The sequence below is a fragment of the Neodiprion pinetum genome, chromosome 7, assembly GCF_021155775.2.
Source record: "Neodiprion pinetum isolate iyNeoPine1 chromosome 7, iyNeoPine1.2, whole genome shotgun sequence".
Lineage (NCBI taxonomy): Eukaryota > Metazoa > Arthropoda > Insecta > Hymenoptera > Diprionidae > Neodiprion > Neodiprion pinetum.
The window spans coordinates 20,148,407-20,164,267 of NC_060238.1; the positions used below are offsets into that span (position 1 = coordinate 20,148,407).

Here is a 15,861-nt window from a genome sequence, read left to right on the forward strand (position 1 = left end):
AGCAATGTTGAAATATTTTATTAAAAGTCTGGGTGTAATTTTAATGAAAATTAAAATATTTATTACCATTCATTTTCATCGACGATATCTGAATATTAATTATTTCGCCGCTGAAACTAATCATGCTATGTTAAATTCTTTTAACGACTTTACGTGCAAAATATTCATAAATTTGACGTATCAATACTATGAATAAAAAAAAAAAAAAAAAAAAACCATCCAAGTTCATCAGTTTCTTCGATAATTACAGAACGGAATTTGGTATAATAATAGTTTTCGACGTTGAGGTGAACTTTTCACCTCGGGTCTAAAGAGACGAAAGTAAGTCGAGGCGAAGTGAAGATTAAGAAAAGATAATTGTCTGAAGTACATCTGTAATAACGAAAATAAAAGAAAGCAAGAATATTCAAATAACTGTTACAAATCGCGAGATCAAAACGCAAAAACAAAAAAAATAAAATAAAATAAAATAAAAATAAATAAACAAACAAAATAGTAATAGCGTGTAAGGTAACGATAATTAATATCTAATTTTGCATTGTAAATAACGCCGATCGTAATTGATACTTGGTACTCTATTGATAAGAAGAACTATGCATATATTACAGATATTGTATAATAAATTTTTTTACGCATCTACGAAGTCATATTTTCACAATTTGTACGATACGTAAAATGTGTATTCGTATATACGTAAAAAAAAAAAAAAAAAGAAAAAGAAAGAAAAAAAAGAAAATAACAGTAACAATAAGAGTGGTGTGTAAATATTATACGATAACGATAAGGGTTTGAAAACTTTTGGTGCACGGAAGGATTGGAAAAGGCTGTTGCTTTTTTCAATGGCTACCCGACTGCTCTGTTCTAAACATAAAACTACGTCAATTTTTCAGTAATAATAATAATAATAATAACAAAAACAACAACTATCAATTACTCGATCCAATCGCGCTAAACAACTTCTGTTACGTCTGTCACATTTTTTTCATACTTTATAATCTACCCGCAGAAGTTGATTAGTATTTTAAATATGGATAACCGTATGCATGTAACTTATAACACAATGGGAAAAGAAAACGTTGTTAAAATTTCTTCGCCGATTCGTTCAAATTACTGTATTAATATTTATCATCATTACGGTGTATCCCGTTAGTATGAAACGACGAATCGTCGCGAATCGCTTCAGGTGTTGAACTAATTACTCAAGTACGAGAACGGTGTGCCAATAATTTTTTATTTCTCTTTATTTATAATTTTTTTCATTACAATTCCCAATTATTTTTTTTTTTTTTTCCATCGCACTCGAGTTAAACCGGCCGGTATCGTTATCGTTATCGTTATTATTATTATTATTATTATTATTATCGCAGATACTATTATTATTGTTTTGTCACATACGCATTGCAAATGAATCCTTACCCGACATTCATCTACGCGTTAGGGGAAGTTTAATTTTTTTTTTTTTTTTCTATAATTATATTAATGCGCCTCCGAACGAACAAGCATAATTATTAACGGTTTGAAGAGGAGGCCGGAATACATACTTTTTCTGTTGCCAAAGAGAGTTTTATATTTTACTATGTTTTATTATGTAATAATTTACCCGCGTTTACGTAAAAGCGCGCATGCGATAAATACGTTCATACATACACACACATATACATATATATATGTATATAAGTATATATATATATATATATATACATATGTATGCAATATACCCATAATGTATAGTTGTTAGATTTAAAGACATAATCACCGAGTGCTTTAATTTGTTTTAAATATTATCAATGTCAACACAAGTTTGAATAATATTGTTTATTTTATTTTATATTTTATTATCTCATTTTTGCAATACAACATTTACTTTCCTGTGTTACTTCAAAACAACACTGTACATTATTTTGCAATTATAATATTTTCTCTATACTTTCTTTTATATTAATATTACTATTATTATTATTATTATTATTATTTATAGTCTATATAAGCATTTGAATAAACGTATGCATCTAAAAATGAATAATCTATTACGATAGCCATTATTTTATATATTTTTCATTAAATAATGTATAATCTATAATGTTATTATTTTATTCAATTCATGCCATATTCATCCATACACGAACGAAAGAATCACTTGCATGTATATTTTAATAATAACCCCCTTGATATATATATATATATATCGTTATTGAGGCAAAGATAGGAATAATGGAAAACAGGAAGAAAAAAAAACAAAAAAAATATCACGGTAAGTTAGTAATCGGACTGTTGTACATATTTGTAAGATATGTATTTAATCGTCTTTCTCAGAGTGATATATATGTACATAGTCATACATATATATATATATATATAAACTTGACAGACTCGCGTCGGCGTCGTGTAGCAAAATTTTGAATAAATGAGGAAAAAAAAAACAAAAAAAAAAAAGGCAGAGTAAACGTATAAAATTATGCGTGCCTCTTTAACTCTCTTTGTTTCACTTCTGTAATTCTTGTTTCCGGTGTAACGGTGATGTTTGTTGAGAAAAGAAAAATAATAATAAATAAACAAATTGAATAAATTAATAAATAAAGTTAAGATTTCTCTTTTTACGTTTGCAGAAAAAATAATTGTAATGAATATTTTGTAGAGAAAAAAAAAATCTTGATAATAATAGGTAAATATAAAGAATATCGTAATTAAACTACATATATTATACGAAAATTGGATCGTTTTCAGAAATTTCAAATCGTTGATTACCGCTCTCTAACTTGCGTGTCAAACTTGAAATCTGTTCGTAACGAAGTGTGTCAACGAAAAGAATTATTTTTTTTTTTTGATCAATTATGATTCAATTTTCAACTTATTCTTTTATTCCACACACATAACACGATATACAGGTACAGAATATGTTTATGCGAATAGAAATGCTAATTTATTCTGTTAGAACGAAAACTGTCCCATCGTTGTGATCTGTAGTTATCTAGACATTAATAAGATTACCATGTTTTGGGAATAGATGGAGAAGGAGAAACTGTGAAAAACGTCAATTTTATATTTGAATGATATTTCTGAATATGGTCCAAGGTATGCCCTTGCTCATGGTTAAATCTAGGCTAGTAATTTAGATTTACTATAACGATATTACCATTACTATTATACTTAAAATTCCTACTAAGAATCTGTCGCAATTAATTTGCAAGAAAAGATAAAAGAAAAAAAAAAAAAAAACCTATCTGTAAATAAGTATTTTGTATTCCTGCAAGAATAAAATCGAGAAACATCAAGACAATGATGTGTTACAAATGATTAATCAAACTAAATAAAAATATAACGAAACGCTTCCTACAATTTGTAGGAATAAACTAAAGATGCTCTTTGGGTACGTAATGTTGACTTTGAAAATCTTACTGACTTTTTTCAACATCCATAGTTGAATGGTAACTATTCATAACGTCAATCAAAACTTTGATATTAACGATAAAAAATAAAAGTCCGGCTAGCCATATGTAGATAAAAGAATTGAAACCTTTGAACTCTAGTAAGTAGGCAGCGAAGAGCCAAATACTTTGCGCGATTATCCATGCGGAGGTCAAAACGACGCATCTTGAGATGCTCATTTTTAATCGAGGTAAGCACACTGGCAACAGGGATAAAAACCAGAAGAAATATTGGGACGTCATAACAGGATTATAAGTTACCATGACTATGGCTTGCGTTAGCATTGAAAAGGATAGATTCCGCTTTGAGGAATACGAGAAGGACAAACCGATTAGTAGTATTAATTGGGGTAAAAATGTGAAGGCTCTTTGCCATATGCCGGGATCATTGTTGGCGGAAAGATAAAGCATGTAAAAATAGACGGAGAAATTGTGTCGAGCATCTTTGCGAATTAAGTGATACAATAAACTTTCGTAAAGGAATTTGTAGCCGTAAAAATAATAGCTCAACGAAGTCCAAGTGAGAAGCGATAAAACGCAGCTCAGAACCAAGGCTACCTGCTTTTTGTTCGGAACAATTATTAAACCGCTAGATTTTCTCAATGCCAAATACATCGCCAAGCTAAAAGCTAAGGGATACAATCTAAGATGTATAGAAAATCCGTGGACGATTCCTGCAAGCCAATAATTATCCTTTTGCAAATAGTACGCTACCAAGAGTACAAAAAACACTGCCAACGAGTCAGCGTTTCCTCGTGTCGATATTACCATCGCCAGAGGATTATAGAGCCACAAAAAACTGCAGAAGCTCGAAGTTTTATCGTTAAACTTTTGTCCCAGCAGTATCTGCCTTATAAGAATACTGATCAGTATATCGAAGAAGGAAAAAACGATTTTACCAAACTCCTGGCAGATGATAACGTTAGGAATCAAAATCATAGCGATAAATGGAGTATAACGATAGGTGTCACGATCGTAAGGTGAATTACCTTCGGTGATGTGCCTTGCCGCATCGGTAAACACCTTATAATCAACGTCCGTATACGAAACGTTGAAATTTTTGTCGTGGAAATTTGAATAGGCGACGAGAACTAGCCTCGCTGCCAGGGCAGCGCAGCAATGGATCGCGTAACGTTTGTCGCCCATTTTTTCAGGTTTTCATGTATTAGCACAAGGTGATAGTTGGATTGAATAGGCAAAAACAAATGGAAACAATCGTTGCTAGTGTTTCATGTATTAAAATGCAAAACGAGGCTACATATCAAGGATTATGCTTCACCTGTCGATAAACATCTGTGCCTAACTAGTTAACTACAATCTAGTGTTGGATGCGGCAGCAGCTTTGATCAAGCACGCTTTGAACTTGTCAAATTCAATTTGGCAGTCACCCTTTCTGAGGTTCTCCTTGCTGACTACGCAACTGGCGTAAGCTGCTGCTGAATCTTTACACTGAGCCAACAAAATTGGATATTTTCTAAGTCGAGTCTTAGCCTTGTTTACAACATCCATACTTTCGTCACTCTCACCGATGCGACCTATGAAAACTACGTCGATGGATTGGCTGGCGGTTCAACGACCGTTCGATTTCGGTTCGGTTTGTATTTTCTTTCGGGTGGTGGTATGGGAATCTCAGGATATGGTCTGAGAAAGGCGTCGTACAATGGTCGACTGAAGAATATCAAAAGCAGCCCGGTTGTAATTAGTGATACTCCGGCACGTGGATAACGTTGCAATAAGGAACGTTTTCCAAGCACTGCACGTCTTGGTTTCATATTCTTTTGGTACTTTTTCTCTGCAATCAGAAAATGAAATTCAATTAAACAGTTTTTTCAGCAATTGATCGATTCTGTATTCTTCCCTTTTGAATTAAGCGTATCGAGTACTTTCCAGTGTTTAACAACATCATTACAAAACAAAATCACTTTTCATAAATAGTTGATGTGAATCGATGAAAGAAGAATATTTAACACGGTTCGTTTAGTAAATAACTTTAATTATAAGGTTTGATGAACAGCGGAATGTGAGATTAAAATCCGTCACATTCAACGAAATTTCAAATGTTTTGATTATCTGTCTTTCATAGATTCGCTGGAATACCAGTTGGTATAGATTTTTTAATTATATAGAAAGAAGTTTTTGACTCAGTCTAATTCGGTTGGTCTCTATGTCGATTGATTGAGTATCAAGTAATTTTTGGTGATACAAATCGTCTTACGTAATCAATGGTGTTGTGCTCGTAGGGTTTTGATGTATCTATACCATCGCAAACGAGGGATTCGGAAGCATGTTTAATACAACACTGGCGTAGTTCTTCTATCACTTCCTCACAGCGAGCCGGTTGATAAACGTTCTCTGAAACATGGAAAATAAGTAATAGGGTTTATGCTAACGATTTCTAACCTATTTCGGCGGTCTAACCGGCGCCACGAAACGCTTCGCGGTATGAATTTGTATCGCTACCGTGAATACCTTTTAAACACTTCTGTAGCTTGCACGCAAACTGTTTGCAGGGATCCTTAGTTGACATACATTAATCCGTGATTATTCAGGCTAGTTAATTTCAAACTCGGCTCTAACCCCACCAAGATATTAGAATTCCCGTGAAGCACACGCTTCAGGTGAAGTTGGGCTAAAACGAGAGAGTATCGATATTTGGCGGAGTTCAGTGTTTAAGACGTAGAGAAAACCACGGTCGTTGAAAACACCTACTTTGTTATCGATATCTCGATAGCAAGTTCAGTGGAAGGAACGCCTGATTTGCTCAGGTCACGGCTCGCGTTGACGTAGGTATTAATGCCTACGCTGCAGGCGCAACAGATTCCGTATGGGATTATACGTATATACGCCTACAGGCGTAGAAACAGTACACAAGCAGAACTTAGGGGGACCCGGTGGTCTAGAATTTTCGGAAAATCGATTTTTTTCTTTCAATATTTCAAAAGTATAGTACCTTAAGAATATACTGTAAAAATTTGGTAATGATATTCACAGTATTTCTACTTTTACAGCCCATTTAAGGTCGGCGCGAAAGTAAGCAGAAGGGTCGGTCCGCTCAGTGAATAGTTCTGTTGTTCGTAGAAGAGCAGCTGCTACCTGAGTTGTCTACCTGAGTTGTAGTGAAAATATGAGAGAAGAGTATGAGAAGACTGAAGGGATATTGTGTGGTGTGGAAATTGCAGATGAATGTAAGTACACGTTTAAATATAGTTTTTTTGAGAAAATACTTACTTGAAATTTTAAACGCGTTTATCTCGAAACTACTTTTTTCGGCACAGCGGGGGTGAAAACAAAAAACTATCCAACCGAAGCACTTGAAATAAGATATGTTGTTCACAACAGGTATGGCTATCTTCGGAACTAGAATCATAATTTCATTGGAATAATGTCCTATTTTTTACACTAAAAAATTAGTGAAGAAGACCCGACTTTACGAACTTTTTTTTCAAAAGCGCGACATTTTGTCTATTTTTAATTTTTTCGATTTGTTCTAGTTCCGACCATAACTGCACTATTTCTGATTAAGAAACTTCTTCAATTTTGTGTTTCAGATGAGTAGAAGTCTCGAAATCACCTACGCCGTCCAGGTCCGATTTTTCGAGAGGGTCATCTTCAGCGGCATTTTTATAATGATGAATATTGTATTTGGGATGTAAAAAAAATTTTTGCTCAATAAACATAGTGATAAGCCCAAAAAGTTGAAAATCTTTTGTGAATTTTTAACGGCGAACAAAAAATCGTAAAAATAGGTGAAATTTTCGTGCTCTAGACCTCCAGGTCCCCATGATTCTAGAACGGCTGAATTTGCTCCATTAACAACGGAACTGACCAGTGATAAGAGTGAAGTAAGAATATTTGGCAAAAAGTTGGAAAACTGAGGACTGTAGCAAATGAGCGTATCAGTTTTCATGTAACGACGTATGCTCGAACATGATACGGTTATTTTCACATCCACTTCAGTTCTAAGTTCTCTGCTGTCATTATATTACTTTGCGAGGGTAACGATTAGGCGCAGTCCCAATACGCTGCGATCAACGCATCTGAAGTTACAACCAGAAAACAGGAACCTGTGTTTTCGACATTTTTCAGCAGGTGCTTTTTCCCTCGTGATTTCTCTCCTGTTGGTCCTACGCTCTTTTCGCTGCGTTTTCTGAGTTCCGGAGGGTCCAATTAGTCAGAAAAAGGTCATACAAATCAAATCGGAGACCCAAAATTTTTGGTCGAAAAATGAAGAAAAAGTAAGGCTAACCCCTTTGCATTTTTTGCGAAAATTTTCGCGATTTCCAAAAGTGCTGGAATCAATTCATTGTGGCACTAATCCGACGTAATTTTGCGAGAGAAATCGATTAGGCGCAGTCCCAATACGCTGCGATTATTGAATACAAAGTTACAGCCAGAAAACGAGAACCTGTGTTTTCGACATTTTTCAGCAGGTGCTTCTTCCTTCGCCATTTCTCTCCTGTTGATCCCACGCTCTTTTCGCTGCGTTTTCTGAGTTCCGGAGGGTCCAGTTAGTCAGAAAAAGGTCATACAAATAGAATCGGAGACCCAAAATTTTTGGTCGAAAAATGAAGAAAAAGTAAGGCTAACCCCTTTGCATTTTTTGCGAAAATTTTAGCGATTTCCAAAAGTGCTGGAATCAATTCATTGTGGCACTAATCCGACGTAATTTTGCAAGAGAAATCGATTGGGCGCAGTCCCAATACGCTGCGATTATTGTATAAAAAGTTACAGCCAGAAAACGAGAACCTGTGTTTTCGACATTTTTCAGCAGGCGCTTTTTCCTTCGCCATTTCTCTCCTGTTGATCCCACGCTCTTTTCGCTGCGTTTTCTGAGTTCCGGAGGGTCCAATTAGTCAGAAAAAGGTCATACAAATCGAATCGGAGACCCAAAATTATTTTTCGAAAAATGAAGAAAAAGTAAGGCTAACCCCTTTGCATTTTTTGCGAAAATTTTCGCGATTTCCAAAAGTGCTGGAATCAATTCATTGTGGCACTAATCCGACGTAATTTTGCGAGAGAAATCGATTGGGCGCAGTCCCAATACGCTGCGATTATTGTATAAAAAGTTACAGCCAGAAAACGAGAACCTGTGTTTTCGACATTTTTCAGCAGGTGCTTTTTCCTTCGCCATTTCTCTCCTGTTGATCCCACGCTCTTTTCGCTGCGTTTTCTGAGTTCCGGAGGGTCCAATTAGTCAGAAAAAGGTCATACAAATCGAATCGGAGACCCAAAATTTTTGGTCGAAAAATGAAGAAAAAGTAAGGCTAACCCCTTTGCATTTTTTGCGAAAATTTTCGCGATTTCCAAAAGTGCTGGAATCAATTCATTGTGGCACTAATCCGACGTAATTTTGCGAGAGAAATCGATTGGGCGCAGTCCCAATACGCTGCGATTATTGTATAAAAAGTTACAGCCAGAAAACGAGAACCTGTGTTTTCGACATTTTTCAGCAGGTGCTTTTTCCTTCGCCATTTCTCTCCTGTTGATCCCACGCTCTTTTCGCTGCGTTTTCTGAGTTCCGGAGGGTCCAATTAGTCAGAAAAAGGTCATACAAATCGAATCGGAGACCCAAAATTATTTTTCGAAAAATGAAGAAAAAGTAAGGCTAACCCCTTTGCATTTTTTGCGAAAATTTTCGCGATTTCCAAAAGTGCTGGAATCAATTCATTGTGGCACTAATCCGACGTAATTTTGCGAGAGAAATCGATTGGGCGCAGTCCCAATACGCTGCGATTATTGTATAAAAAGTTACAGCCAGAAAACGAGAACCTGTGTTTTCGACATTTTTCAGCAGGCGCTTTTTCCTTCGCCATTTCTCTCCTGTTGATCCCACGCTCTTTTCGCTGCGTTTTCTGAGTTCCGGAGGGTCCAATTAGTCAGAGAAAGGTCATACAAATCGAATCGGAGACCCAAAATTTTTGGTCGAAAAATGAAGAAAAAGTAAGGCTAACCCCTTTGCATTTTTTGCGAAAATTTTCGCGATTTCCAAAAGTGCTGGAATCAATTCATTGTGGCACTAATCCGACGTAATTTTGCGAGAGAAATCGATTGGGCGCAGTCCCAATACGCTGCGATTATTGTATAAAAAGTTACAGCCAGAAAACGAGAACCTGTGTTTTCGACATTTTTCAGCAGGTGCTTTTTCCTTCGCCATTTCTCTCCTGTTGATCCCACGCTCTTTTCGCTGCGTTTTCTGAGTTCCGGAGGGTCCAATTAGTCAGAAAAAGGTCATACAAATCGAATCGGAGACCCAAAATTTTTGGTCGAAAAATGAAGAAAAAGTAAGGCTAACCCCTTTGCATTTTTTGCGAAAATTTTCGCGATTTCCAAAAGTGCTGGAATCAATTCATTGTGGCACTAATCCGACGTAATTTTGCGAGAGAAATCGATTGGGCGCAGTCCCAATACGCTGCGATTATTGTATAAAAAGTTACAGCCAGAAAACGAGAACCTGTGTTTTCGACATTTTTCAGCAGGTGCTTTTTCCTTCGCCATTTCTCACCTGTTGATCCCACGCTCTTTTCGCTGCGTTTTCTGAGTTCCGGAGGGTCCAATTAGTCAGAAAAAGGTCATACAAATCGAATCGGAGACCCAAAATTTTTGGTCGAAAAATGAAGAAGAAGTAAGGCTAACCCCTTTGCATTTTTTGCGAAAATTTTCGCGATTTCCAAAAGTGCTGGAATCAATTCATTGTGGCACTAATCCGACGTAATTTTGCGAGAGAAATCGATTGGGCGCAGTCCCAATACGCTGCGATTATTGTATAAAAAGTTACAGCCAGAAAACGAGAACCTGTGTTTTCGACATTTTTCAGCAGGTGCTTTTTCCTTCGCCATTTCTCTCCTGTTGATCCCACGCTCTTTTCGCTGCGTTTTCTGAGTTCCGGAGGGTCCAATTAGTCAGAAAAAGGTCATACAAATCGAATCGGAGACCCAAAATTTTTGGTCGAAAAATGAAGAAAAAGTAAGGCTAACCCCTTTGCATTTTTTGCGAAAATTTTCGCGATTTCCAAAAGTGCTGGAATCAATTCATTGTGGCACTAATTCGACGTAATTTTGCGAGAGAAATCGATTGGGCGCAGTCCCAATACGCTGCGATTATTGTATAAAAAGTTACAGCCAGAAAACGAGAACCTGTGTTTTCGACATTTTTCAGCAGGTGCTTTTTCCTTCGCCATTTCTCTCCTGTTGATCCCACGCTCTTTTCGCTGCGTTTTCTGAGTTCCGGAGGGTCCAATTAGTCAGAAAAAGGTCGTACAAATCGAATCGGAGACCCAAAATTATTTTTCGAAAAATGAAGAAAAAGTAAGGCTAACCCCTTTGCATTTTTTGCGAAAATTTTCGCGATTTCCAAAAGTGCTGGAATCAATTCATTGTGGCACTAATCCGACGTACCTTTGCGAGAGAAATCGATTGGGCGCAGTCCCAATACGCTGCGATTATTGTATAAAAAGTTACAGCCAGAAAACGAGAACCTGTGTTTTCGACATTTTTCAGCAGGTGCTTTTTCCTTCGCCATTTCTCTCCTGTTGATCCCACGCTCTTTTCGCTGCGTTTTCTGAGTTCCGGAGGGTCCAATTAGTCAGAAAAAGGTCATACAAATCGAATCGGAGACCCAAAATTATTTTTCGAAAAATGAAGAAAAAGTAAGGCTAACCCCTTTGCATTTTTTGCGAAAATTTTCGCGATTTCCAAAAGTGCTGGAATCAATTCATTGTGGCACTAATCCGACGTACCTTTGCGAGAGAAATCGATTGGGCGCAGTCCCAATACGCTGCGATTATTGTATAAAAAGTTACAGCCAGAAAACGAGAACCTGTGTTTTCGACATTTTTCAGCAGGTGCTTTTTCCTTCGCCATTTCTCTCCTGTTGATCCCACGCTCTTTTCGCTGCGTTTTCTGAGTTCCGGAGGGTCCAATTAGTCAGAAAAAGGTCATACAAATCGAATCGGAGACCCAAAATTTTTGGTCGAAAAATGAAGAAAAAGTAAGGCTAACCCCTTTGCATTTTTTGCGAAAATTTTCGCGATTTCCAAAAGTGCTGGAATCAATTCATTGTGGCACTAATCCGACGTAATTTTGCGACAGAAATCGATTGGGCGCAGTCCCAATACGCTGCGATTATTCTATAAAAAGTTACAGCCAGAAAACGAAAACCTGTGTTTTCGACATTTTTCAGCAGGTGCTTTTTCCTTCGCCATTTCTCTCCTGTTGATCCCACGCTCTTTTCGCTGCGTTTTCTGAGTTCCGGAGGGTCCAATTAGTCAGAAAAAGGTCATACAAACCGAATCGGAGACCCAAAATTTTTGGTCGAAAAATGAAGAAAAAGTAAGGCTAACCCCTTTGCATTTTTTGCGAAAATTTTCGCGATTTCCAAAAGTGCTGGAACCAATTCATTGTGGCACTAATCCGACGTAATTTTGCGAGAGAAATCGATTGGGCGCAGTCCCAATACGCTGCGATTATTGTATAAAAAGTTACAGCCAGAAAACGAGAACCTGTGTTTTCGACATTTTTCAGCAGGTGCTTTTTCCTTCGCCATTTCTCTCCTGTTGATCCCACGCTCTTTTCGCTGCGTTTTCTGAGTTCCGGAGGGTCCAATTAGTCAGAAAAAGGTCATACAAATCGAATCGGAGACCCAAAATTTTTGGTCGAAAAATGAAGAAAAAGTAAGGCTAACCCCTTTGCATTTTTTGCGAAAATTTTCGCGATTTCCAAAAGTGCTGGAATCAATTCATTGTGGCACTAATCCGACGTAATTTTGCGAGAGAAATCGATTGGGCGCAGTCCCAATACGCTGCGATTATTGTATAAAAAGTTACAGCCAGAAAACGAGAACCTGTGTTTTCGACATTTTTCAGCAGGTGCTTTTTCCTTCGCCATTTCTCTCCTGTTGATCCCACGCTCTTTTCGCTGCGTTTTCTGAGTTCCGGAGGGTCCAATTAGTCAGAAAAAGGTCATACAAATCGAATCGGAGACCCAAAATTATTTTTCGAAAAATGAAGAAAAAGTAAGGCTAACCCCTTTGCATTTTTTGCGAAAATTTTCGCGATTTCCAAAAGTGCTGGAATCAATTCATTGTGGCACTAATCCGACGTAATTTTGCGAGAGAAATCGATTGGGCGCAGTCCCAATACGCTGCGATTATTGTATAAAAAGTTACAGCCAGAAAACGAGAACCTGTGTTTTCGACATTTTTCAGCAGGCGCTTTTTCCTTCGCCATTTCTCTCCTGTTGATCCCACGCTCTTTTCGCTGCGTTTTCTGAGTTCCGGAGGGTCCAATTAGTCAGAGAAAGGTCATACAAATCGAATCGGAGACCCAAAATTTTTGGTCGAAAAATGAAGAAAAAGTAAGGCTAACCCCTTTGCATTTTTTGCGAAAATTTTCGCGATTTCCAAAAGTGCTGGAATCAATTCATTGTGGCACTAATCCGACGTAATTTTGCGAGAGAAATCGATTGGGCGCAGTCCCAATACGCTGCGATTATTGTATAAAAAGTTACAGCCAGAAAACGAGAACCTGTGTTTTCGACATTTTTCAGCAGGTGCTTTTTCCTTCGCCATTTCTCTCCTGTTGATCCCACGCTCTTTTCGCTGCGTTTTCTGAGTTCCGGAGGGTCCAATTAGTCAGAAAAAGGTCATACAAATCGAATCGGAGACCCAAAATTTTTGGTCGAAAAATGAAGAAAAAGTAAGGCTAACCCCTTTGCATTTTTTGCGAAAATTTTCGCGATTTCCAAAAGTGCTGGAATCAATTCATAGTGGCACTAATCCGACGTAGATTTTCGAGAGAAATCGATTGGGCGCAGTCCCAATACGCTGCGATTATTGTATAAAAAGTTACAGCCAGAAAACGAGAACCTGTGTTTTCGACATTTTTCAGCAGGTGCTTTTTCCTTCGCCATTTCTCACCTGTTGATCCCACGCTCTTTTCGCTGCGTTTTCTGAGTTCCGGAGGGTCCAATTAGTCAGAAAAAGGTCATACAAATCGAATCGGAGACCCAAAATTTTTGGTCGAAAAATGAAGAAGAAGTAAGGCTAACCCCTTTGCATTTTTTGCGAAAATTTTCGCGATTTCCAAAAGTGCTGGAATCAATTCATTGTGGCACTAATCCGACGTAATTTTGCGAGAGAAATCGATTGGGCGCAGTCCCAATACGCTGCGATTATTGTATAAAAAGTTACAGCCAGAAAACGAGAACCTGTGTTTTCGACATTTTTCAGCAGGTGCTTTTTCCTTCGCCATTTCTCTCCTGTTGATCCCACGCTCTTTTCGCTGCGTTTTCTGAGTTCCGGAGGGTCCAATTAGTCAGAAAAAGGTCATACAAATCGAATCGGAGACCCAAAATTTTTGGTCGAAAAATGAAGAAAAAGTAAGGCTAACCCCTTTGCATTTTTTGCGAAAATTTTCGCGATTTCCAAAAGTGCTGGAATCAATTCATTGTGGCACTAATTCGACGTAATTTTGCGAGAGAAATCGATTGGGCGCAGTCCCAATACGCTGCGATTATTGTATAAAAAGTTACAGCCAGAAAACGAGAACCTGTGTTTTCGACATTTTTCAGCAGGTGCTTTTTCCTTCGCCATTTCTCTCCTGTTGATCCCACGCTCTTTTCGCTGCGTTTTCTGAGTTCCGGAGGGTCCAATTAGTCAGAAAAAGGTCATACAAATCGAATCGGAGACCCAAAATTATTTTTCGAAAAATGAAGAAAAAGTAAGGCTAACCCCTTTGCATTTTTTGCGAAAATTTTCGCGATTTCCAAAAGTGCTGGAATCAATTCATTGTGGCACTAATCCGACGTACCTTTGCGAGAGAAATCGATTGGGCGCAGTCCCAATACGCTGCGATTATTGTATAAAAAGTTACAGCCAGAAAACGAGAACCTGTGTTTTCGACATTTTTCAGCAGGTGCTTTTTCCTTCGCCATTTCTCTCCTGTTGATCCCACGCTCTTTTCGCTGCGTTTTCTGAGTTCCGGAGGGTCCAATTAGTCAGAAAAAGGTCATACAAATCGAATCGGAGACCCAAAATTTTTGGTCGAAAAATGAAGAAAAAGTAAGGCTAACCCCTTTGCATTTTTTGCGAAAATTTTCGCGATTTCCAAAAGTGCTGGAATCAATTCATTGTGGCACTAATCCGACGTAATTTTGCGAGAGAAATCGATTGGGCGCAGTCCCAATACGCTGCGATTATTGTATAAAAAGTTACAGCCAGAAAACGAGAACCTGTGTTTTCGACATTTTTCAGCAGGTGCTTTTTCCTTCGCCATTTCTCTCCTGTTGATCCCACGCTCTTTTCGCTGCGTTTTCTGAGTTCCGGAGGGTCCAATTAGTCAGAAAAAGGTCATACAAATCGAATCGGAGACCCAAAATTTTTGGTCGAAAAATGAAGAAAAAGTAAGGCTAACCCCTTTGCATTTTTTGCGAAAATTTTCGCGATTCCCAAAAGTGCTGGAACCAATTCATTGTGGCACTAATCCGACGTAATTTTGCGAGAGAAATCGATTGGGCGCAGTCCCAATACGCTGCGATTATTGTATAAAAAGTTACAGCCAGAAAACGAGAACCTGTGTTTTCGACATTTTTCAGCAGGTGCTTTTTCCTTCGCCATTTCTCACCTGTTGATCCCACGCTCTTTTCGCTGCGTTTTCTGAGTTCCGGAGGGTCCAATTAGTCAGAAAAAGGTCATACAAATCGAATCGGAGACCCAAAATTTTTGGTCGAAAAATGAAGAAGAAGTAAGGCTAACCCCTTTGCATTTTTTGCGAAAATTTTCGCGATTTCCAAAAGTGCTGGAATCAATTCATTGTGGCACTAATCCGACGTAATTTTGCGAGAGAAATCGATTGGGCGCAGTCCCAATACGCTGCGATTATTGTATAAAAAGTTACAGCCAGAAAACGAGAACCTGTGTTTTCGACATTTTTCAGCAGGTGCTTTTTCCTTCGCCATTTCTCTCCTGTTGATCCCACGCTCTTTTCGCTGCGTTTTCTGAGTTCCGGAGGGTCCAATTAGTCAGAAAAAGGTCATACAAATCGAATCGGAGACCCAAAATTTTTGGTCGAAAAATGAAGAAAAAGTAAGGCTAACCCCTTTGCATTTTTTGCGAAAATTTTCGCGATTTCCAAAAGTGCTGGAATCAATTCATTGTGGCACTAATTCGACGTAATTTTGCGAGAGAAATCGATTGGGCGCAGTCCCAATACGCTGCGATTATTGTATAAAAAGTTACAGCCAGAAAACGAGAACCTGTGTTTTCGACATTTTTCAGCAGGTGCTTTTTCCTTCGCCATTTCTCTCCTGTTGATCCCACGCTCTTTTCGCTGCGTTTTCTGAGTTCCGGAGGGTCCAGTTAGTCAGAAAAAGGTCATACAAATCGAATCGGAGACCCAAAATTTTTGGTCGAAAAATGAAGAAAAAGTAAGGCTAACCCCTTT

General features: G+C 37.9%; 2 protein-coding genes across 2 annotated transcripts; both read right to left on the bottom strand.

Moving 5' to 3' along the window:
- Nucleotides 1-1,857: 1,857 nt before the first annotated feature.
- On the bottom strand, nt 1,858-4,741 carry LOC124222850 (Phosphatidylinositol glycan anchor biosynthesis class M). Its single transcript, XM_046634230.2, has one exon. It carries the CDS (start codon nt 4,569-4,571, stop codon nt 3,393-3,395), a length of 1,179 nt encoding a protein of 392 aa, XP_046490186.1. The 5' UTR covers nt 4,572-4,741; the 3' UTR covers nt 1,858-3,392.
- Nucleotides 4,742-4,934: 193 nt separating this feature from the next.
- On the bottom strand, nt 4,935-6,084 carry LOC124222851 (cx9C motif-containing protein 4). The gene is made up of 3 exons (XM_046634231.2): nt 5,895-6,084; nt 5,641-5,777; nt 4,935-5,217 (listed from the first exon to the last, which is right to left on the bottom strand). Exons 1-3 carry the CDS (start codon nt 5,950-5,952, stop codon nt 5,194-5,196), a joined length of 219 nt encoding a protein of 72 aa, XP_046490187.1. The 5' UTR covers nt 5,953-6,084; the 3' UTR covers nt 4,935-5,193.
- Nucleotides 6,085-15,861: the final 9,777 nt, after the last annotated feature.

Excerpts from the sequence above, each read along its gene's own strand:
- LOC124222850 (XM_046634230.2), bottom strand. The coding sequence starts at position 4,571 with ATGGGCGACAAACGTTACGCGATCCATTGCTGCGCTGCCCTGGCAGCG.
- LOC124222851 (XM_046634231.2), bottom strand. The coding sequence starts at position 5,952 with ATGTCAACTAAGGATCCCTGCAAACAGTTTGCGTGCAAGCTACAGAAG. Across the intron at positions 5,778-5,894 it reads GCTACAGAAGTGTTTAAAAG|AGAACGTTTATCAACCGGCT; the intron begins GTATTCACGGTA and ends TCCATGTTTCAG. Across the intron at positions 5,218-5,640 it reads AGCACAACACCATTGATTAC|AGAAAAAGTACCAAAAGAAT; the intron begins GTAAGACGATTT and ends TTCTGATTGCAG.